General features: G+C 51.3%; 7 protein-coding genes across 7 annotated transcripts; 6 read left to right on the top strand and 1 right to left on the bottom strand.

Moving 5' to 3' along the window:
- Nucleotides 1-429: 429 nt before the first annotated feature.
- Nucleotides 430-1,905, top strand: BDZ83DRAFT_718394 (FAD binding domain-containing protein; the record flags this gene model as incomplete). The annotated part of the gene is made up of 2 exons (XM_060512067.1): nt 430-725; nt 843-1,905. The coding sequence occupies 2 exons, from the start codon at nt 430-432 to the stop codon at nt 1,903-1,905; spliced, it is 1,359 nt and encodes a 452-aa protein (XP_060366691.1).
- A 1,036-nt stretch (nt 1,906-2,941) lies between these two features.
- Nucleotides 2,942-3,839, top strand: BDZ83DRAFT_615675 (CAP domain-containing protein). The gene has a single exon (XM_060507914.1). It carries the CDS (start codon nt 3,070-3,072, stop codon nt 3,694-3,696), a length of 627 nt encoding a protein of 208 aa, XP_060366690.1. The 5' UTR covers nt 2,942-3,069; the 3' UTR covers nt 3,697-3,839.
- On the top strand, nt 3,840-5,079 carry BDZ83DRAFT_615674 (uncharacterized protein). The gene is made up of 3 exons (XM_060507913.1): nt 3,840-4,162; nt 4,245-4,660; nt 4,718-5,079. The coding sequence occupies exons 1-3, from the start codon at nt 3,985-3,987 to the stop codon at nt 4,949-4,951; spliced, it is 828 nt and encodes a 275-aa protein (XP_060366689.1). The 5' UTR covers nt 3,840-3,984; the 3' UTR covers nt 4,952-5,079.
- Nucleotides 5,080-7,881: 2,802 nt separating this feature from the next.
- Nucleotides 7,882-9,837, bottom strand: BDZ83DRAFT_774123 (family 18 glycosyl hydrolase; the record flags this gene model as incomplete). Its single annotated transcript, XM_060515414.1, has 6 exons — nt 7,882-8,542; nt 8,621-8,723; nt 8,781-8,928; nt 9,000-9,452; nt 9,511-9,614; nt 9,678-9,837. 6 exons carry the CDS (start codon nt 9,835-9,837, stop codon nt 7,882-7,884), a joined length of 1,629 nt encoding a protein of 542 aa, XP_060366688.1.
- A 1,597-nt stretch (nt 9,838-11,434) lies between these two features.
- Nucleotides 11,435-16,111, top strand: BDZ83DRAFT_718391 (pectate lyase superfamily protein-domain-containing protein; the record flags this gene model as incomplete). Its single annotated transcript, XM_060512066.1, has 10 exons — nt 11,435-11,513; nt 11,595-12,067; nt 12,140-12,349; nt 12,426-12,517; nt 12,615-12,792; nt 12,859-12,926; nt 12,982-13,129; nt 13,190-13,801; nt 13,875-14,043; nt 14,106-16,111. 10 exons carry the CDS (start codon nt 11,435-11,437, stop codon nt 16,109-16,111), a joined length of 4,035 nt encoding a protein of 1,344 aa, XP_060366687.1.
- A 392-nt stretch (nt 16,112-16,503) lies between these two features.
- BDZ83DRAFT_615665 (cytochrome P450) lies at nt 16,504-18,586 on the top strand. The gene is made up of 3 exons (XM_060507912.1): nt 16,504-16,780; nt 16,854-17,353; nt 17,438-18,586. Exons 1-3 carry the CDS (start codon nt 16,652-16,654, stop codon nt 18,441-18,443), a joined length of 1,635 nt encoding a protein of 544 aa, XP_060366686.1. The 5' UTR covers nt 16,504-16,651; the 3' UTR covers nt 18,444-18,586.
- A 1,818-nt stretch (nt 18,587-20,404) lies between these two features.
- BDZ83DRAFT_740019 (uncharacterized protein) lies at nt 20,405-22,358 on the top strand (the record flags this gene model as incomplete). Its single annotated transcript, XM_060513053.1, is given in 5 exon segments — nt 20,405-20,712; nt 20,787-20,866; nt 20,876-21,875; nt 21,923-22,127; nt 22,185-22,358. Coding segments are annotated over 5 exon segments (1,767 nt in total).
- Between the last annotated feature and the right edge of the window lie 4 nt (nt 22,359-22,362).

Raw genomic sequence — 22,362 nt, 5'->3', positions numbered from 1 at the left:
CAAGTGGGCAAATTGCTGACGGAGTAGAGTCGTACACCAGCGGCTGGGCTCATTCTGCGTTATTTTGCCCGGAATTGAACGTGTGTGGAACTGCCAGTATGTTCCTTCTCGATCCACGCTGCGAACCAGTGAAGTCCTTGTCGACATGGGACGGGAACGGGCCAGAGTTTGACCCCAAGAGACCTAGTGCCCGATCCTACGTCGACAACAAAATGAAACCTCATACAAGGTCCATTGCGATGGCCAGCCACCCGGTGGACGCACCAGCGCCCGGGAACTTAGGCGGACAATCATAGAGGGCGGAGACCCGGTACCGTCTCGGTGGGGACGGGCCTCTTGTGGTATATATCACCGGCCACAATCCCAAGGCCGTTTGCTGAGTCAATTTCGCAGCATCCAAGACTTCTTTGCAATCACACTCCATTCATCATGTCAAGCGGACCATTCAAAGTCATCATAATTGGTGGTGGACCTAGCGGTATCACCGCCGCGCATGCGCTTCACCACGCCGGAATCGACTTCGTCGTTCTCGAACGCAGGACAAACATCGTCGAGGATCTCGGCGCAAGTCTCGTCCTGGGCGCACAGAGCCTGCGCGTTTTCCATCAGTTTGGTATCCTCGATAACCTTATGGAAATTGGGGGCAAGTTGCACGAAAATAAAGGATTTACTATCGACGGATACGAATTCAAGAATGCAAAGACACTGGCAATTTTCAAAGAGCAGTAAGTCTCTTCCTTTGGTTTCTCCTTCGTGTTTTCGCAGACCCCTATTCCCCCCACTTCACATGTCCATGTAAGCCAAATCGTGTGCTCGCTAACAAACTCTTCTTCATCCTCTAGTTTCGGCGCAGAACCTGTCGCATTTCACAGAGCTCACCTCATCGAGACCCTCTACGATGGTCTTCCAGAAGCTGCCAAAGCAAAGTACTTGACCGGCAAAAAGCTAGCCGGAATCGTCTCTACGGAGACGGGAGTTACTGTCACTTGTGAGGATGGTTCTTCCTACGACGGCTCCGTTGTTATTGGCGCCGATGGCGTACACTCCGCGACGCGCCGGCAGATGCGCAAACTAGCCGTTGCCGAGGACCCCTCCCGCGAGAAGACGTGGGACGCTGAGAAGCCCTTCAAGACACTGTACCAGTGCATGTGGGCCTCGTTCCCGCGCCCAACAGAGACCGGCCAGAGCTACGAGACTTCGGGAACCGACAACTCGGTCATGTACATCACTGGCAAGGATAGGGGCTGGATTTTCTTGTACGAGAAGCTCCCCGAGCCCACGACAGAACGCATCTCTTTCACCGACGAGCAACTGGATGCGTTTGCTGGGAGATTTGCAGATTGGCCCATCACAGACACCCTAAAAGTCAAGGATGTCTACAAAGAGCGCTTCAATTCCGGTGGTGCGGGCCTTGAGGAGGGCCTCTGCGAACACTGGAGCTGGAAAGGAAGGGTGGTCCTTGTAGGCGACGCAGCGCACAAGTTCACGCCCAACGCTGGCCTGGGCTTCAACAATGGCGTGCAGGACGTGGTGGCGCTCTGCAACAGGCTCCAGAAGTTCGTCTCTGGTTCCGCGAACGAAGCCAACGGCAAGACGCCCGACTTCTCGGCGCTGGAGGCCCAGTTCGAGGCGTACAGGCAGAAAAGGCGCGAACGCGTGGAGCAAGATCTCGAGCAGTCTGCGCGTGTGACTAGGATGCACGCGTGGGCTTCGACATGGGACTGGATTATGTCGAGGTACGTCATGTCGTGGTCTTTTGTCCAGCAACTCTTCATCACCTTCATCGTGTCGCCGAACGCGCAGAAGGCTGGAGTATTGGACTTCATCTCGGCCACGGAACCGTTTGAGGGCACCTACAAATGGCTGCATCCATTGAAAAGCATCAAGAATGGAGGTTCCGCGTAGGGAAGTGGCAAGATTTCCATTCAGTTTAGCATAGCGTGTGTTCATAGATAGCATTTCAGTTGATTCCCCTCTTCGTAAGCTACCTTGTGCTTGGTACATCACTCTTTAGAATCCCCAGACGTGCCGTGCTTTGTGTCGGGACCAGAGGTGGTTGAATCCGATGGCCAAAAGCAGACAACTTGAAGCTACTGAGCTTCAAATTGCTCCATCACCTATCTACCTATCCTGTGCATTTGCTCAGATCATTTACGATTATGAAACAAGAGTCAATTTCGCGTCCGACGTCTTAAGTACTACCTCCAAACCTCCGGCGCCCTTGTCAGCCCAGCAAGGCTTGCTTTGGTCCAGTCGTGCAGCATCACCTGAATCACATTTCCAGCAGTAAAACACTATACAGGCCTGTTTCCGGGCGGCAGTCACTGTGAGCTTTCACCTATGTACCTGCCTACATGTGCTCACCACGGGCATATTAGACTGCAATTCTTTTTCAAGGTCGTCTGCGGACTGGATGTTAAACTCATTTTCTCAAACAAAACTCCGAGCAAGCCCATCAAAAACACACACACCTCAAAACCTACATCGGTGTTTCGTACACTCCTTTCACTTCCCCTCGTATGGACGAAGCGCGGGGAAAAGAATTGAGAATATGGAGATGAGGACCGGCCGGCTGGTTCGGTCTCAAAGATCATCGCAGTAGGCTGAGCCACAGCCACGGGCGTCGCCAAAGCACGGATGAACATGTGCTCGAAAGCTCTAAAGCTGCCAGGGGCCCTCAAGAGCATCCGTCATTGGCTTGCCCAGAGGTGGCCGTCAGCACCCTGCAGTCCAGGGTGGTCTTGGAATGCCCCAAAGTTGGCCAGACTGCGTCATCCCACGCGCCGATAGGCGTGATGACTGGCTGGGAACCCAGGGCCATGGGCGCAAACCTGGTTTTGCAGCTTCCGCGTCCAATAAGCCAGCCATGTCATGAAGGCCTTTTCGTACACCTAATGATGGACACTTATATTCATCATGAGATGCCCACCTGAGAGATTTGAAGGAAGTGAGTGGTATCTCACTTGATTTAAGCGTCGCCACATCTCACATAGTCGATGTGCATACATGTACCCAAGTGAAAACCATCAGCACTGACAGCATCACACTGAGACTCACTCAATCGGAGTAATGTATCTCACAAAAGCACTAACTCTCGCCCTCCTCCACACTCTAGTCTCCGCCCAGACAGTAGTGACAACAGTCACTGAAGCGCCCACAAGTCCAACGGCAGAGCCACAGTGGACATCAGACAACACTTTCACCTCGGCCGTTCTCAACAGCACGAACTTCTATCGCGGCGAGCACAATGCGTCTTCTGTAACATGGAACGAAACGCTCGCCGACTTCGCGACCGACTACCTTGACGACATGTCGGGTGACAGCTGCGACTTTGAACACTCGGGCGGCCCCTACGGCGAGAACTTGGCTAAGGGATACCCCAACACGACGGCGAGCGTTGAGGCGTGGGGCGAAGAGCGCGACGACTACAACTTCAAGAAGGGCGAATTTGACGAAGAGACGGGTCATTTTACACAGCTCGTGTGGAAGGACACAACGGATGTCGGATGCGGGCGCAAGTTATGTGGCGATGGCCAGTGGTATCTTGTGTGCGAATACTGGCCGAGGGGCAACGTCGTGGGTCAATTTACAGAGGAGGTGCAAAGTCGAGAGTCGCTAGGTGTGCGAATGAGTCCTAGTATCACTCCGTGGCTGTTAGCTATTGTCGGGAGTGTGACTGCACGTATTTTGTCTTGAAGAGGCATTCATCGCCGGCGCTTATTTAGATGAAGGAGAGACCCTTTCCTGATGGCAATCTGACATCGCGAACAAGGATTCCGGTTCTGCCCCTTCAATTGCATATTCCAGGCTTATTCGTGACAGCCAAAATCATTCATCGGAACCACTTCCCTTCCAAACATCTTACAAACATCCCATGCCCATTTCATACCCGCCACGGCAGCTCACTTACATCAACGCCTTGAAATCGCACAAAATTCATTCGAAGAAAATTTGTTGTCACTCATCGAGGCTCGACTTATCGAAATGTCAATTCAACAGACTTTCCCTCCCCCAGAGCCGAAGTTTTACAAGTATCGCAGAGGAAGGGAAAATCGCGACAAGGATGGCCAAGCCATGGTAAGGGTGGAGGAGCTTTTCACCTCCATGTTCAGGTGCGAACGGTCAGGCATCACATACGCTGCGGGATCCTGGGGTTATACGGGTAAGTGCTCCCGACTTTCCATGCCCACCCATCCTGACCTTTTCGATTATCGATGACGCTGGCGGCTGACTTGTTTGGACAGTGCTACGCACCGCATACTCAGAAGAGTCCGACACACTCTGGCCGATCGCGATGGACAAACTCAACCGATGGGTTACCAAGTACTTCATCCACGCTAACCGTCTCGTGATGAACAAGCCCGACGGTGAGATTAACGAGGAACTTGCGCGCCGGTTCATTCTCGAGGTCATTGAGGATAGGGAGTCTGAGAAGCTCAAGATTCCTGACCTTTCCGTAACAAGCCAAGAGACCATCCAGGCACTCACCCAGGTATTTGAGGATTGGCGTGGCAGAGCAATTGGTGAGATCGATTCTGGCCTAGGAGATAGCCCAAGATTCTGCGACTTCCTCGTCATCGACGAGGCTTCTATGCGATCTCTCGCTGCCCTGCCCGATGACATGCCGTCGACGGAACTTGTGCCTCGCGCGGAAAGACGGGTAAGTCGAATGTTTTCGATTCTTCCGTCAAGATCCAGTGAGCTCACAATCTACCAGGCCCGCGATCAGATCTGGGCCGGCGTCTACGTTTGGCTCGTCGACTCCGCAGCAGTGCAACGGTTCAGCGGCACTGAAGATGAAGATAACTACGACGGCTGGATGAGGCTTAGTCCGCATGACCTAGCGGATGCGTGGTTCGAAAAGGTTGAAAGATCCTCCAATGAGAATTGGACCTTTGATCGCGTTGATATACCCGAAGGGTCTGGGGAGAAGTGGTACACTCAGCGATAGCAGATCTTGTGGAACTGAACGGCAGCCCGACGAGAGTTTGTTCCACCACGTCGATAGATAGCAAGTTTTCAGGCGCCTTTAAAAGCTCCACAACGGGTATAAGAACCATATTTATACAGTATCCATGAATCTATGCTCAAGTAGTTGTAATCCGGTCCCATGTACGTGTTTTGCTTTGATGAGAGCTGCCTTTCTTCCTGACAGATAGATCAACGGGGGGAGTGATCCCTGCCGTGTATGAGAGCGGTGCCGGGGCAGACAAGACAATCTACTGTAGAATCAAGGGAAGAATCCCGTGGTGTCAATATCTGGAAGGCTGCTGAAGGCTCTCACCAGATTCTGGCGTATGGAATTATCAACGACATTGCCAGTAACGGCAGGGTTGCGAGCCAACTCGGGGAGCCACTGGTTGCCAACTTCCTCAGTGACTTCCTTCATCTTCTCGAGTGTAGTCTTGAACCATTCATCAAAATGGTTCACCGCGTTGGGGCTGGCGCCGCCGTGTGTGCTCGCGTAATGCTGCTCTGCAATTCGGAGTAGGTCGCGGAAATCATTGACGACCTTTTTGAGCTTGTCGTGGAATGCTGGACGCAAATGGTATCGGTAAACGGAAAGGACCTGCGTGAAATATGGTCATTAGTACCGACAGTCCACCCAGTTGACCTTCATTGATTTAATAGAAACCTCACCTTTCTGATCTGGTCCAGCGCGTCTTTCGGGCAGTTCCCATATACGAGATTCTCCATCTTCGTGGGGGAAACGAGGTCGTCCCTGAGTGTCCATAACTGTAAATCGACCATCAGTCATCATCCTGGCTAGAACGTGGGAATGTGTGAATAGTCCTACCTTCTCCTTGAGCAGATTCGCGTCTTTGATCATCAAGGTCATTACCCCACGATTCGTCTTACTGCCCAGCGTATTCATCAACATGTTCTGAATCGTTTGACCTGCCGCGTTGGTCTGCTGTAGCGACACAGTGAAGAAGTCAAAAGGCACAGTATATTTAGAATCACCAACATCGGCGGCAAGTCGCCCAAGAAGCGCATCATCTCCCCAGATGGAAGTCATCTTGCGTTCAAAGGGGTGATCGTCTGCAAAGAAAGGAAGGCCGAAGTCAGCTGGTGTAGTCGAAATGTACATGTACCGAAAGACAACTTACTCTCGTATCCCTTGATCATCGGACCCGTGGGCCCATTGGGAAGGAGATCGATGACGATTGGATCAAAGTTGGCACAATTTGGGTCGTATCTCCAAGCATCGGCAAAATGCGTTCTCTCTGTGTTCACGTTCAAGTCGCCAGGGGAGGGATACTGTTCCAAATTTTAGTATGGCCACAAACATCATGGGTCCCAGGACTTCAACATACGGATGGTGCGTTCCAAGGCAAACTCGCTTGGGCGCCTGTAACGGGGTCGATAGCAATCCAAGGATAAGGCTTCTTTTCGCCTCTCTTCTGCAGAGCTGTCGTCTCCCCATCCTTGCTCCAGTTGATGCAAGTATCATCGTCCTCGTTGCAGCAATCATCTCTAGTGCAGGCACAGGTTATGGTGCAGGTACCATCGCCCTCGCCATCAATTCCTTTGATGGCCGCATTGATGCTTCCTAAGTTGCATACGACGTATCGGGGCCATTGCGTGCCCAATTGGAGATAGTAGTCGTACCCTTGAGCCTGCTGGTAGTCGTGAAGGTTGGCGTAGGACAGGCTATTGAACTCAGAGTACGAGAGCATTGTGTTGTTCCAGATGCTCTTTGTGGACTCTCGCGGTGTTCCCATGAAGAGCTCCGAAACCATCTTCTCCATGTACTGCTCTGTCGCGAAACTCTGGATATCGCCAATACCCCAAATCTGACGGCTGGCAAGCGTGCCTGAAGAGCAGAGCTTATGTTAGTAACATACATCGTGATACGTGGACCGGTTCATATGCTCAACAGACCATTCGAATAGGAGACAGAATGCTCATCTCGAGCCTTGAGGGGGTTTCCGAAAAAGATGTTACTTGAACAGACAGGGTTCTCCATGAACACTGGTTGAAAGCAGATTGGATTAGCAGCCAACTCCCTAATCGCTCCAAAATTACTTACACTTGATGTAACTCTCAAAGTAATCGTCTTCGCTGTTTTCATATCGAGTGGTTGAGGTCGTCCAACCGGGCTTGCAACACCGTGCCCTGGCACCACCGCCTGAGCATCCCGTGTGCTCCATGGCAACCATGGTAAGGCCACCGGAGCATGACGGGTTGCAGAACTTCAAGCCTGTGTCTTCATCTGTCCACTGTTTCGATAATTAGCTCGGCATGATGAAGGTATTCGAACATGAACCTCGTCAATCGGGGAATGATATTTTATCACCCAATGCTTGGCCTCCAAAGCCGGACTGGGTGACTTACATCTGTCATGCCTTGCCATTCACAGTCCTTCCACTTTTTATCTTCTTCAGGTTGATCGCAGCAGTACTTGTTCTTCTTTGAATCTTCCATACCTCCCTTGTACCAGGCTCCCCAGCACATTGCATCACCACTACCGTCACCGGAGAACGCGATGACGTCGGAACCGCAGGTAGCCTTTTCGCAACCTGGCCAGGTGCTCGAAGCAACCTTTGCACTCCAGTCACATTGAGAATATAGCTTCATGTTGTCAGTTTCCACTGAACAACAGGCTGCTTGGTAACTCCTGATTGGTGAGAAGCCTCCACCCTGGGTGTGGCAGTACTCGTTATTGCTGCCGATTTCCTTATAGCCGCTGGGGCAGGATTTTCCACCTAAGAGACGAGCGTCAGATAAGTTGACCGTCAACAGGGAAAGTAGCATACTTACTATCGCAATCACCATTGTTGTGTTTATACCACCCGCAAGTTGGCTTGTTGCCGGGAGGACAGCATAACTTACTATCAAGCAACGTCAGTCCCAACGCTTCAACTCAAATTTAGCAACTCACTGCTCTCCACGGCCACCGCAACCTGCCCCATTGACCATGTACTCGTTCTTCCCTGCACCTGGACCACTTCGCATCATACGGGTCCAGTCAGAAGGGCAATTTTCGTCGCAATTGGTCCATCGACACTGTTTGTGCTCCTCAACATCGGTGACATAACCGTCGTCTTCTTCCGTAGCCATCTCAGAAGTGAACAGCCTAGGAGCGACACGAGACAGAGCCATGGAATACTTCCCAGCCCTGGTATCGTGCGAGATGGCCCAAACCATGACACCGCCGAGACATAGGCTGCGAGCATAGTCCGCTTTGAGACGAAGAGTCTCCTCATCGTCGAAGGTGAGCCAGTTGTTGCCGCCCCAGGTGACGATCTTGACGGCAGCATCTTTATTCAGTGTTACCTTGGCCCCCTGCTCAGAAACGAGCTGGTCAATCTCTGAGTTCAGAGCGACGCCAACTTCGGCACTGCAGGCTTGAGCGTACGTTCCCGACTCGTAAGTACAACCGGGAGACATGCAGGAAGAACTGCTGGCGATGAAGCCGCGTCCATAGAAGGCGAGGCCTAGCGTGACTTTGTCTTTGTCTACACCGTTGCGCCAGAGGAGATCAAGTCCCCCCTTAATCTCAGTCAGGTTCGTGTGGCTGTTCAAGTATGGCCCAACACTGTCCCAGCCGACATTAGCCATTGCACTGCGCAATCATGGTCCGATGACAAATGACGCCTTAGGAAAAGATACTCACAACTCGTTTGGCTTGTCCCATACACCATGGAAGTCATAGGTCATCATGTTGAAGAAGTCCACGTGCGGAGAGAGAGCCTTCAGATCAAAATGCTGAAGATACCCTGAGGAAGATGGTCAGACATCGTTGACAATGTGGAGAGAGTTCAATGTGAACTCACAATAAGACGCGGGAAGTGTGATGCTAACTTCGTATTTCTTCAAAGCGGCTTTCAAATTTTTCATGAATTTCGGAAAGTTGGCAAAGTCCTCAAGACGTCCGCTCCGATCGTCCGCCTCGGGATATTCCCAATCAAGATCAATGCCATCCTACAAAGTAGCATCAACGTTAATGAAATGCTCTCCTATATGTGCCATATTGGCACAGTGGTTTCACCTACCAAGTCATAGGTCTCCAATATCTTGATCGTGGAGTCGAAGAACTTCTTCTGGGCACCAGCAGACCTCGCAATATCCGAGAAAGTCGTCGCAGTTGGACCTGGGTCATTAAATGTCCAGCCGCCAACAGCAATCAAAACTTTGAGATTGGGGTCCTTGGCTTTGAGAGCAGAGACTCGCTTGTACATCTCGAGGTCTTCCTTCTTAGCAGGCACGATCTCAAAGGTCGTGGGATTGATGCTGGCAAAGGCAATGTTGATGTGAGAATAAACGCCACGAGGAATTTGCTCTGGGTAGAAGCGGTTGCAGGATCGCGAGGCAGACCATGTCTCGTAGTATCCCACGACACGCTTGAACTTGCTGCTCTTGTCGACGGTACAGCTAGGCCTGCTGACCTTCTTGTTACCGCAGAACTCTTCAGTGGTTCCGCAAAAGCCGTGCTTTGAGCAGCAAACCTTTAATAAAGCACATAGTCAGCCAAGAACTAAATGGTATCAGAAAGACTGCACTCACGTTCAGCGGGCATGTTGTCTTATTGACGTAGTCCTTGCCAAAGCCACCAGGGTCGCATTCTGCTTTGCGATCGCAATTGTTAGTGCAGACGGATTTGCTGCAGTCTGAGCCGTGTGTCAGTACTCAGTAATCCGGCGAAGAAGGAGACACCTTGTATTTGAGCTTACAATCAGCCCCGAAACCACAGAAGCCGAATTTACTGCAACATCCAACCTTGCATGGTAGAGATGCGCTACACTCGGTACCATCCTGAGCGTTGGTACTTGCGAGCAGGCATGAAAAGAAGATCAGAAGAACCAGAGAGAAGAAACTCCTCGAAGACATCATCATGCCCAACCTGCTCGATCGACGATCGAGACCTGATTAGTTGAGTGTGGAACTTCGAAAGACAGAGCGCAAGAGTGAAGAAGCAAACTCTCAACGGGAAGTAGGCTAGTGTAATATTCCAGCGGTCAAGGGCATCATACCTCACACGATACTCGGCCCCTCGGTTCATCAGATGTCATACCCTTGATATTCCGAGATAGACTCGATAACTTCATATGCAGTCTTAAGGGGCCTGCGGGAGAGTGGGAGTGCATCGGAACCGACGACATCGCCGTTTTCGCCCCTGCGAATAGCCTCCTCAGCCCATTTCCGCGGTCTCGAGTGACCCAAACTCAATGTTCGGAGATTGGCTGACGGATAATTCTCGAAATGGAAAATGAGGTACACCAGGCATAGTCCATAATTGTGCGGTGTTTCCTTCAAGCAGTACTCATCGCGAGCCAGGAAAGTTTGAGCCATGCTTGAGTATGTGGGTGCCTGAACGAAGCGTGCCCACCCTCTTTGACATTGTCATTACAGGAGATCTAATAGCAATGAAAAATTAGCTCATAGAGTATATTATTGGGCAGACTGTACGAAAATGACGTGAGCAAGTACAAGTCCGAAGAAATCAGGGTTCAGGACCCTGAATAGCGCGCCCCATCATCCAGGATGGCCATCCGTCAACCGTGATATGCCCCATGCGCATCAGCTCGCCAAGCTCGATGATTCGAGAGAGGGATGCATTCTTCAGTCGAGACATAAGCTTTTTTCTCGCGACCCGGCTTGGCTATCCCGGAGCGGACCGACCGATCTCAAAGAGGTGAGATTGCCGGCTGTACCTTGCAGACCGGGTCAAGTGCGATGCCACCCCATGCGCGTTCGATTTGGCACTTCGTCGCCTGATGAGTCTCGAGGATTGTTCCCTTGACGGTGTGTCTTCAATTCTTTCTGGAAGTCAGCCCCCCGTGTAATATTTTCTCTCTCAGAACGGCTGCCTAGCGGCCGCTGCGAGGACATATTTGCCACGACCCACCAACATTCATTGGGGAGGACTCCGGGAGCCCTTGCATTAGTGCTTATTGCTCATCAAGACCTGCAGGAAATTATGTTATTCTGAATCTCTTCGTTTACACAGGAATATGATAAATCGGACGAATAAGCTCATTAGGACTGGGGATAGGTGTGGACAATGGACATCTAGACTTACTATTAAGAATCGCAAACAAATTGCATACCCTAGTTCAAGCCACTATCGTAGGGCCAGAACGATCATGCACTCACGGAAACGAACACCCTTGTCCTGACCGTGCTCCTCGCCAAGCACGTAAGCTTATTATCTTTCTTGCTTCCCACTCCACAGCCTAAGGATCATGGCGGGGAGCCCAATTGTGTTTGGGACTTTGGTCAAGTAAGGGTCTAAGTGCATATGCAACGGCGGGTGACTCCGGAAATGATACATTCAATTATCAGTCTTATGACAGGATGTTGTCTTGCTGAACAGCGCTTGGTATAGATCATGACTAGAATCACCTTGACTTTGTGACAATCTATCTTTCTCACACGCATGCCTTGTTGGATTTCACCAGGTTTGTCGAAACCTGCAAAGTCAAGCACAATGGGTCGTCTCAGCATCCTGATGAGAAGCCTGCTCTTCTTCGTCACTCTTTTCGCATGTCTTGCAACACCTGTCTCGGGTCACCAGCACTCGCATCACAGCCATGCTCACCTGCATGCTCGCACCGACAACAAGAACTCCAGTGCCGCGAATATTGTAGAGGAGGCACTCGCTGCTCTGAAGCTTCTCAACAAAGCTAGAGTCGAGAATCCACACTTTAACAAGTATGAGTTCCATTCTGGCTCCAAGACACCGAGTCTCGCCCCGGCTTTGGATGCGCCTTCCGTGATCAGCAATGATACTACGCTGAGAAGGCGTCAAAACCAGGACAACAGCAGTGTCGAGATCTCCGCTCCTAATTTCTCTATCTCCTCTGAGCTAGCTGAGGCTGCCAAAGTTCTCGCAGAGTCGACGCCTCAAGTTCCCAAGGGGAATCACAGCGAGGTGGCCAAGGCAATAAGAGAGAAGTATGCACACAAGACGAATGACACCAATACTCCAGAGTCTCTCAAAACTCCCGAGGGGCGACTCTCTGTGTACGGAGATGACACACTGAACAAGCGAGCCGAGGAGTGGTGGATGGTCAGCATGGGCTCATCCGGGGCCAGTCCCTTCGCTCCTAGCGGCTACAAAGTGAGTGCGATTGATAAACCGTCAATTAGTAAATTGTCAACACAGCGACTAACAAGATTAAACTCTACGTAGGTTTGGAGAAACGTTAAGGATTACGGTGCAAAAGGCGATGGTATGACAGATGATACAGACGCTATCAACAAGGCCGTCAGCGACGGCGTCAGATGCGGTCCTGACTGTGGCTCGAGCACAATTTATCCTGCCGTCGTTTATTTCCCTCCAGGGACGTATCTGGTCAGCAGTCCGATTGTCCAATATTTCAACACAGAATTCCTCGGTAATGTGAGTTGAGATTGAAAAATTGCAGGTCACTACCTGCGATAATCAACACTTATGGGTTACTAACATAGATATTTAGCCTCTCGATGTACCAACTCTGTTGGCTGCGTCAAGCTTCGTGGGTCAAGGTGTCATCAAGAGTGACGTCTATATCAGTGATGACGAGGAGTGGTACGTGGGAACCTCTCTGAATGATATGCCGGTAATACGGCATATGCAGCGTTATCATGCCGCTAGTCTTGTCTGTTATTGACTTCCCCCACCCCAGGTACCTAAACACTGCAAATTTCCTCCGAAGTATCAAGAATTTCAAGATCGACATCAGACCCGCATCTTCATGGACTTACATGTGTGGTATACACTGGCAAGTCGCGCAAGCAACATCTCTAGAGAACATCGAGTTCTACATGCAATTTGAGTCAGATGTTCCCGGCAACAACCAACAGGTCAGTTGATATCACGGTCGCAAGAGCCATTTTGCTCAAACATAAGTATCTCACACAGATCTACAGGGCGTTTACATGGAGAACGGATCGGGTGGCTTCCTAGCTGATCTCACCTTCGTTGGAGGTGCATTTGGGTATGCTTCCCACAACTTTGTGAAGAATGCTCTGCAGAGACTGACCATTTGGCAGAGCATACTTCGGAAACCAGCAGTTCACGACTTCACACCTAGTGTTCGTAAATTCCGTTGTTGGTGTTCAAGTCCATTGGGACTGGGCCTGGACTATGCAGGACTTCATCTTTGAAAGTTGCGGGACCGCGCTTCTCGTCGTCGGTGGTGTAAGCAAGCCCTTGGATTCTACTTGAGTTTGAGAAGGCATCTGACAGAACAAAACCTAGGCCGGAGGTCCAAAGTCGACTGGACAAGGAGTGGGATCACTCATATTGGTGGACTCCATCATCGCAAACACCCCCAAGGGCATCGTCACAACGCTCTATGCCGAGAATTCTACCTCATTCCTACTGCAGAATGTCGGATTCTTCAACACCATAACGGCAATCACTGACAACGAGACTGGAAACATCCTCCTGAACGGCGGCAATTCTGTCGTTGTCGATAGCTGGGGTTTCGGTCGTATTACGAACGCTACCACGGGTGCTGGGCAAACATCCTTTGTCAATGGCGAACACATCGCTGTCATGGAACGAAACGAGGGCTTGTTGGGCGACGCCTATGACAATCTGAAACCGAACCTTTTCACGAGAAGACGGCCCAAGTACCAGGATGTTCTCTCTAGCAAGGTCATGAACGTCAAGACACTTGGTGCCAAGGGCGATGGCAAGACCGACGACACGAGCGCGCTGAATTCAATCCTACAGGGTGCCGCGAATACCTCTTCCGTTGTGTTCTTCCCCTACGGTGTTTACCTTGTGACGGACACTCTTCGCGTACCTGTCGGCTCCCGTATCATTGGACAGGTTTGGCCTCAGATCATGGGCACTGGAGACAAGGTTGGTAAAAGATCGTCTAAAATCGTTGCATCCACTAAGTACCGATGAGCTAATTCATTTTACTCACACACAGTTCTCAGATGAAAACCAGCCAAGAGCAGTCGTTGAGGTTGGTAAAGCTGGAGATGTTGGCATTGTAGAAATCACGAGCATGATGGTTACCGTCAAGGGGCCCACTGCAGGCGCCGTCACTATCGAATGGAACGTTGCTGAGTCGAGTACCGGGTCTGCTGGCATGTGGGGTAAGAAATCCTCTTGAGTTCGAAATCATTACTAGTAGGGATCTAACAGCATTTCTTTACAGATACACACGTTCGTATTGGCGGTGCAGCGGGCAGTGATCTATCCACCGCAAACTGCCCCAAAGACTCTGGAATCGTCAACTCAAGGTGCAAGGCTGCTTCTCTTCTGATGCACTTGAAGCCCAAATCAACAGCATATCTCGAGAACGTCTGGCTCTGGACTGCAGATCATGACCTTGACAAGATCACTCTCGATCAAGTCGACATCTATGCCGGCCGTGGTCTCCTCGTCGAAAGCGAAAAGGCTTGGCTCTGGGGCACCTCAGTAGAGCACAATGTGTTATACCAGTATCAGTTCTCCAACGCCAAGAATGTGGTCATGGGAATGATCCAGACGGAGTCTCCCTACTTTCAACCCGTCCCTAAAGCACCCACACCGTTCACGACTGGCTTGTTCCCCAACGACCCGACATTCAGTGGCTGTGTAGCTTCCTCCTCCGCAACATGCGCCGTCTCTTGGGCAGTTCGCATCATCGACTCTTCTTCCATCTACATGCTGGGTGCCGGACTTTACAGCTGGTTTATCGACTACAGTCAGGACTGTTTAGACACAGAGAACTGCCAGGAGCGCGCTATGGAAGTTCAGCAAAGCAAGGACATCTGGATCTACAACCTGTGCACCAAAGCTATCGTTGAGATGGTGTCACCTTTGGGCAGCGTCCCGACGTATGCCAAAGATAACGTGAATGGATTTCTGGCCTCCGTCTTAGCATGGCTTCAGGGTTCTACTGATGTAGCAGGCGAGCGCGAGTTTGAAGGTTATCGTGTATGGACAAACGGAATGCTGGAACAGCTCTACGGTCTCGTTTTGCCAGAGACCTGTAGCAGTGCTTTGACCGAGATCATTGCATGTGATAACCGCACTGAAGATTATCAAGGGCCTGGTATTCGCAGCTGGCTCGGGAATGTCAATGATACCGACAGCGTGTGCGCTGGGTCTTGCGGAAAGAGCCTTAAGACTTGGTTCGACAGTGTTTCCATCGCTTGCGCGGGATACGAAGTCAACGATGCCCTGCCCACTCTTCTCGGAGGTCGCATTTGGGACGGATGGAACCAGACTTGTTTGAAGGATGCCGAAAGTGGCAAGTATTGCGGTGAGATCATAGACGGCTTCACCACAGTCTCTACCATTGAAGAGATGCCCAAGGACGAGCTCTGCTCTTTCTGCTGGGTGGAGCACTACGCCATCCCTCAACGTTCACGGTACTCCAAGTACGACTCCTTTATTCAGTCTCAATATGAGTACACGATCACCGAGTGCGGCAAAGCTGGCGTAAACACGACCATACCCGAGACACCACTCATCATCGAAGACCGGGTAACTTACTGCCAGACTGACAAATGGTACACAACAGCTGAAGGGGACACATGCGACACAATAGCCCAGTCGAACAGCGTTTCTTCATCCACACTTTATTTCGAGAACCCAGACACGATTTTCGACTGCTTCAATATCGAGGCCGGCTCCAAGCTGTGCATCCCGCCGCCCTGCACTCTCACATGGGTCATCCAGCCCGACGATACCTGCGCCTCAATCGAGTACAATCTGACCATGACAACCGCTACGCCAATACTCGGCAACACCCAGAAGTACAACAGATGGGTGGATAAGAATTGCGAAAACCTACACATTGCCAGCGCCGCCACCTTTGGCCACGTTCTTTGTATGTCCCCGCCGGACGGCGCCTACGCTGGCAACGACACCGTCAACGGGGATACTACCACGCCTACCAACGCGCCGGGTTATAGTGAAGAAATCATCGATCCACCTGCAGGAGCAACAGTCGCGGATGGTACGACTGTGTATTGCGGCTCCTGGCATGTTGCCGCTGTCAATGATACCTGTAGCACCATAGCCTTCAGCAGTGGCACAACGATTACTCTTTTCTTGGAGGTCAACCCCTCTCTCGGCACTGAGATTGCGGATTGCACCGAGAAGTTGGTACAAGGAAATGCGTACTGCGGATTGCCTTTCGTTGTTTGGGATGAACTTGATGGCTCTTGGTGATAGTACAGGCGGAAGATGCGGGATCCCTGAGTCGTATTCGTATTCTGAACCCCTGGAAACTTAATAGCGGCAGTAGAAGCTGACGCCCTATTCATCTCCATGCCCGTTCAAATACCTTGACAATGTGACATAGACTGAGGCCATGGCATCTACCATCTCAATGGCTACCTTAGTAATACAATGTTCATCATCTTTCTCGTTGTTTCCCGGCCTGCCTTAGCCAAGCAGGATTGAGTTGGTCTGATGCGTGACTCGAGCCGGAGTCTCTCCCCGCCGCCGCCGTAACAACTAATCTCCACAAATTCGAGTTAACCTCAAAATGGGTTGGGTCATGAATGTCGGTCCTCCTCGTTCTTTGTGACCCCTTAATTATGTCATCCATTCAACCTGTCCAACAAACAACCCCGCGTCCACGAGTAGAAACCCCGTCATTAGCAATCGACTTCACTCCTCCTGCGTAAATCGTCCGTTTGCCAACTTTGGGCCGTAGGTACTTATCCTTCACGATCACTGCCTCAGCGAAAGCTTGCATCATCGAGGATGGGGTTGAATGTGGTGTTGTTGGTCCAGGCACTAGGCGCGCTTGCAGCGTTCTACGTTACCAAATTTGTTGTTCGGCTGGTCCAAGTCAGGTCGAAAGTGCGGGCCGTCTCAAAAGATCATGGAGTGGTATGTAGCCAATCTGGAAAGCCACGCGCTCCGAGTATTTTGATCAACCCAGCTGATTGATGATGCGATACAGGAAATTCTTCCTCACTCGTTCATCTTCGGCCACCTTTTGCTGGTGGGCAAATTGATGGCAAAACAACCTCCAGGACTCAATGGCCAAGTGCTCCCGCTACTACTATTGAGAGAATACCCGTCCCTCTGCAAGAAAGGGCTAGTCTACGTAGATACATGGCCCATCGGCCCGCCCATGATCGCCGTCTTTCACCCAAACATTGCAGATCAATTCACGCAGGACCGCTCACTACCAAAACACTCCATGATGAAAGAGGAATTTCACCCACTGACGGGATGCGATGATCTCGTCAACATGGAAGGCCAAACGTGGAAGACATGGCGGGCCGTGTTCAACCCAGGATTCTCAGCTCGAAATATCCTCTCATTAGTCCCTGCAATGGTTGAAGAAGCTTTAGTTCTCAAGAAGTCTTTCGAGACTCTGGCTGACTCGGGAACCACTGTTGCTCTGGAAGACGGTGTAATGAAGGCTACAGTGGACGTTATCGGCAGAGCAGTTTTGTAAGTCCTTCCATTTGCTTACACGATGGTTTCGACCCGAGAGCTTCCTCAGATCTTTGCTTCAGCTGACTGTGTCTGACTTAGGGGGACCCGCCTCAATGCACAAACAACAGACTCACCCGTTTTCACAGCTCTGCAGCAGCAGATCGGCTTGCTAATCCCAGATAATAGTCCGCCCAATCTCCTCAAGTCTATCAACCCCTTGAGGCCGTTTAAGATGCTTTACTACAACTATGTCATGAAGCGCGAGATCGTGCCGCACATCGAGCGACAGCTCCAAGAGAACATTTCAGAGAGAAGCAACAGTAACGGACCCAAAACCGTCAACAGTCTAGCGATAAGCTCCTACATCAAAGAGATGTCTGCGGCTGGCTCCAAAGCCGAAGCGAAGCTCAACTCTCAATTCGTTGACATCGCAATTTCTCAGCTCAAGATCTTTTTGCTCGCAGGTCATGATACCACCGCTAGCGCTCTCTGCTTTGCCTGGTATCTCATGAGCAAGTATCCCGCTATCCTCGAGAAAGTGCGATCCGAGCATGACGAAGTCTTTGGGGCCGATGCAAGTGCCGCAGCATCTAGGATTGTCGAGAACCCTGCGTTGCTGAATCAACTCCCCTACACCAACGCTGTGCTGAAAGAAACGCTCCGCCTCTACCCACCAGTCGGGACGGTACGACAGGGAGCTCCTGATGTGTTCATCACCGAACCAGAAACAGGCGAGCGATTCCCCACCGACGGGTTCATGATGTTTGTCGCATCGCAGGCGATGCACAGATGGGACGCGCTTTGGCCAGACCCCGACAAAGTCATTCCTGAGAGATGGCTGGTCAAGGAAGGCGACCCTCTTCACCCGGTGAAGAGTGCATTCCGACCCTTTGAACTGGGTCCCAGAAACTGTATTGGCCAGGAGCTGGCTTTCGTTGAGATGCGACTCATCTTGGCTTTGACCGTAAGAGAGCTTGAAGTTGTGCCACAATTTGCCGAGGACGCGCCAGAGGTTTTCGGGGAGAAGGGCTTCCAGTGGATGACGGGAACACAGATCACTGCTCATCCCAAGGAAGGGATGCCGGCCAAGATCATCAGAAGGTAACGAGTTCTTGGCCCTGTTTGAAATCATCTATCGAAGGACCCGGTGGACGATCACGGTTGATTCATACTTCCATGCCCGTGTCTTTGTCTGTACGGAAAGGGCGGCAGTTAGCACTTCCATTCTATACTCACAACCAATCCAAGAGACAACTAATCGCCCTGTGAGCCTTCATGCTTTGTGATACTCAAGACGTGAGAATAAGCTTTGGCGGTAGAGACATTCTATGTCTATTTCCATTTCGGGAAGGGACATCGCTAGTGCTGACGCTCGGGAACGATGTCTTTACTCAGACAGCTGCGCTGGATAGGTAAACGGAGAATCATCCCTTTTTGGACCATCAGCTGATCAGAATGCATCTTGCAATTAGAGGTGGAGAGATTGAACCGACAAATATTAGTTATTTTTGTCATTCCTTGTTGTATGCGAGCGAACGTTCAATTCATTAGGCCTGGCAGTGTTGGTTATTGAGCCGTGTGTTGCTGTTCGTGGACACGCTGACTCCTTTCCATACATCAATGACCGATGGCGAAGAGATTAGATAGCGCGATGTTCGTCAAAAAACTAGCCTTGCAGTTGTTCCAAAGCTACAAGCGAAAAGTCATTACTGCCTCAATGCCCACATGCGGTTTGCGGAAGCAGCACGTCGTGCCAAGTCGGCACAGTGCCTTTGCTTATCACAGCTTCACGTGGGTCACTAGAATCTCGCGAGAGTCCTCTCTCTCGGTTAAAACATCGTTGTCGGCTCTGAGACCCTGCTACCAAGGTCTTGGCTTTCTTAGGTTACGACGCGTCAATGCGACCTCAATAGCTTGATCCAAAAAGGTCTCATAGCTAAGCCTGCAGACAAGAAATGGCTGACAGAACTCTTCCTCAGCTTTAATACGACATCAGCCCACAGACCAAGCCGGAGGGAGAATTCATGATATAAGCCTCGAATCAAACTATGTCCACTCAAGTTCCAACCCAATTCCTTATGTCCGCATGGAAGCTCATTCGAAATCAGAGCAGACCCTGGGATTCTGGACTCGCTTGCTGCATCGGGCCTGAACTCCCTTCGGGGATAGCTCCACTAGCCTTCGGTGATCCCACTCGGTTCCATCTGCCGGCAAAATCCCCCGCCTTATTATGCAGGTTTAGCTGTCAGCGCTAATATCTATTCTCCCTGTTATTCGTCAAATTGAGGGCCTTTTTTTATGTAAACCAGTCAGGTCCCAGGGTCATACAACGCCGCCCTCGGGAACCGCTCCTTACCCGCTGTGGGCTGGGGTAGGTGAAGATAACCTTCTTTGCCTTTCCCGTCATCCAATTCCGATGAGCTTTCGTTGTCTAGTGTATAGTGATAATGTGGGACATTTTCCTCAAGATACTTGGGTTGCTTGATCCACTTCCTTGGCTAGATGTGACTGCTCATGCTCTTCCATCCGGAAATGCTTCGGTGGCTGTTTCCGGCAGCTCTACCTCTGTCATGTTCGTGGGAGTAGCACACAAGATTATTACCAAGTATCCATGTCTATTTGATGCATGCAAGCCTACTTGAACTGATGTGTCTTGAACCTTGGCCCGACTTGCATGCACATCACCCCTTAGCATCAGACGAACCGGGCGAGGCTTTGACAGGAGGGTATAGTCCGAGCGGTGTAAGTCTCCTTTGGCTCCTAGCGGAGTCGAGCTGAGCAGTGCAACCTAAAGTAAGTAGGATGATAGATTGTGTCGTATTCCTCCAATGTAGCCTGCATCTTGGCAGTACTAGGACTTGAGCCTGGATCAACGGTTGAGCCAGAGATGAGGCCGAAAGATGACCACCAGGAGGGGGGCAGGGCGGGGCTCCTAGACCTGACGTTGTGCCCGGAACTCGGATGATCAGTCATGATGAATATATAGGAGCTCTTCTACCCGTCGGCTTTCTGTTCGATGAGTCTCTACTTAAGGTCATTTAGACTCTCCAGACCCCAGTAGTCGCAATGGTTCAACTTCTAACAGTCTTGCTGGGTCTGGCAGCACTTACCCAAAGCGTCTTCGCCGCTGACCTAGTGCCCCGTACGTGGCAAGGAAAGCAGTATGGCTGCAAATGCTACTTTGGAGATGCATGCTGGCCCAAGTCTAATGACTGGGCCCAGCTGAACACGACCGTCGAGGGGAACCTGCATGCCCATATCCCTCCGGAAGCTGTCTGTCACAACACTTTCAACGGCACACTCGGCACAATCCAAACATACGATGAGGCAAAATGTGCTGAGGTTACCGCTATCTACACGGATGAGCAATGGACGTATGTTGACCCTCTTTATCGTTTTTTTTGTCAAGTATCAGAAAGTAGAGCTAAAAAGCTGATGCCGCTCAAAGAACTGATCAACTGGGTCTCAACCTGTGGAAGTATTTCACCAACGCAACATGCCAGCCTACTGAAAACCCCGAAGAGCCTTGTACGCTAGGCAACTATGGCGTATATGTCATCGGGGCGACCAAAAAGGAACACATCAAAGCCGGGGTCGACTTTGCGAGGAACAACAACCTCCGCCTCATCATCCGCAATACGGGCCACGACTTCATCGGACGCAGTACGGGCTGGGGTGCTCTCATCATCAACACCCACAGCTTCCAGGACATCACTTTCACCGAGCAATGGATTGGTCCCGGTGACTATTCCGGCAACGCTGTTACGCTCGGCGCCGGAGTCCAAGGCCGCGCCCTGCTGAGGGCGGCCAACGCACAAGACCCTCCCGTCGTCGTTGTCACTGGCGAGTGCCCCACCGTAGGCGTCGCCGGAGGTCTCGTTGCCGGCGGCGGCCACGGCCCTCTGACGACACTTCACGGCATGACTGCCGACAACGCACTCGAGTTCGAGGCCATCACCGCCGAAGGCGAGTACGTCACCGCCAACGCTGACGAGAATGCGGATCTCTTCTTCGGCCTCAAGGGCGGCGGTCCTTCTTCATACGCCGTTGTGACTTCAGTGACGTTCCGGACGTACCCCGAGGAAAAGGCAGCCGGCGGTGTTCTATACATCAATGGTACCAGCGGGGTCAACGAGACGACTTTCTGGGAGGGTGTGCGCGTGTTCCACAAATGGTCTAATCATTTCGTCGACAACGGCTTGTACGTTTACTGGGAGCTCGGTTCGATGATGCTCAATGTGCAACCGTTTGTGGCGTTTGGGAAGACGCAGGGGGAACTCGACGCGATTATCAAGCCTATGCTCGATGAGCTCAGGGCCAACAACGTCCCCTTTGAGTCTTCCACCAAAGGCTTTGGGTCATTTTTCGCTCTTTACACGGACCTATTCCAAGACGAGCAGGCGGGCACCCACGCCTTGACTGGTGGGTGGATGTTCAGCCACGCTGATGTTGAGAAGCGAAACGACCAGATCGTCGACGCTTTCAAGACTGTTGCCACCCCCCGAGAAGGACTGGCTGGTTTCATGGTGGGACATTTGTGAGTACCTTGACCTTCGCCCCTGAAGTAAGTCTGACATTAGGCAGTTGGAATGCTGGGCATGCATGGCCGGTGGCAAACAGTGCGACACATCCAGCCTTCAGAAACGCGACCAACTTCATCATCAGTGTCCTACCGGTGCCTATTGGTGCCAGTCTTGAACAGAAGGCTGACCTGCAAGACGTCTTGACCAACGTTCAGGATGAGGCCTTGAGACAGGCTGGTCCCGATGGGTGTACCTATGTCAACGAGGTGAGTTCTGCTGAATTTAGTCATAGTAGGACGAAAACTGACTGACCACATTATCAGGCTGATCCCTTCCAACCCAATTGGCAAGACGCTTTCTGGGGTTCGGTCTACCCTACGCTGCTTGAGTTGCGTAAGAAGTGGGACCCCAACGGCATTTTCTACGCCGTCGCGACTCCTGGTACAGAAGACTGGGAAGAGATCGAGTATAACACAAGACTTTGCAAGAAGCTTTAGATCA

The sequence above is a fragment of the Colletotrichum acutatum genome, assembly GCF_030867785.1.
Source record: "Colletotrichum acutatum strain CBS 112980 chromosome Unknown BDZ83scaffold_31, whole genome shotgun sequence".
Taxonomy (NCBI): Eukaryota; Fungi; Ascomycota; class Sordariomycetes; order Glomerellales; family Glomerellaceae; genus Colletotrichum; species Colletotrichum acutatum.
Note: the sequence above shows the minus strand (reverse complement) of the source record. Positions and strands in the feature narration are given on the sequence as shown.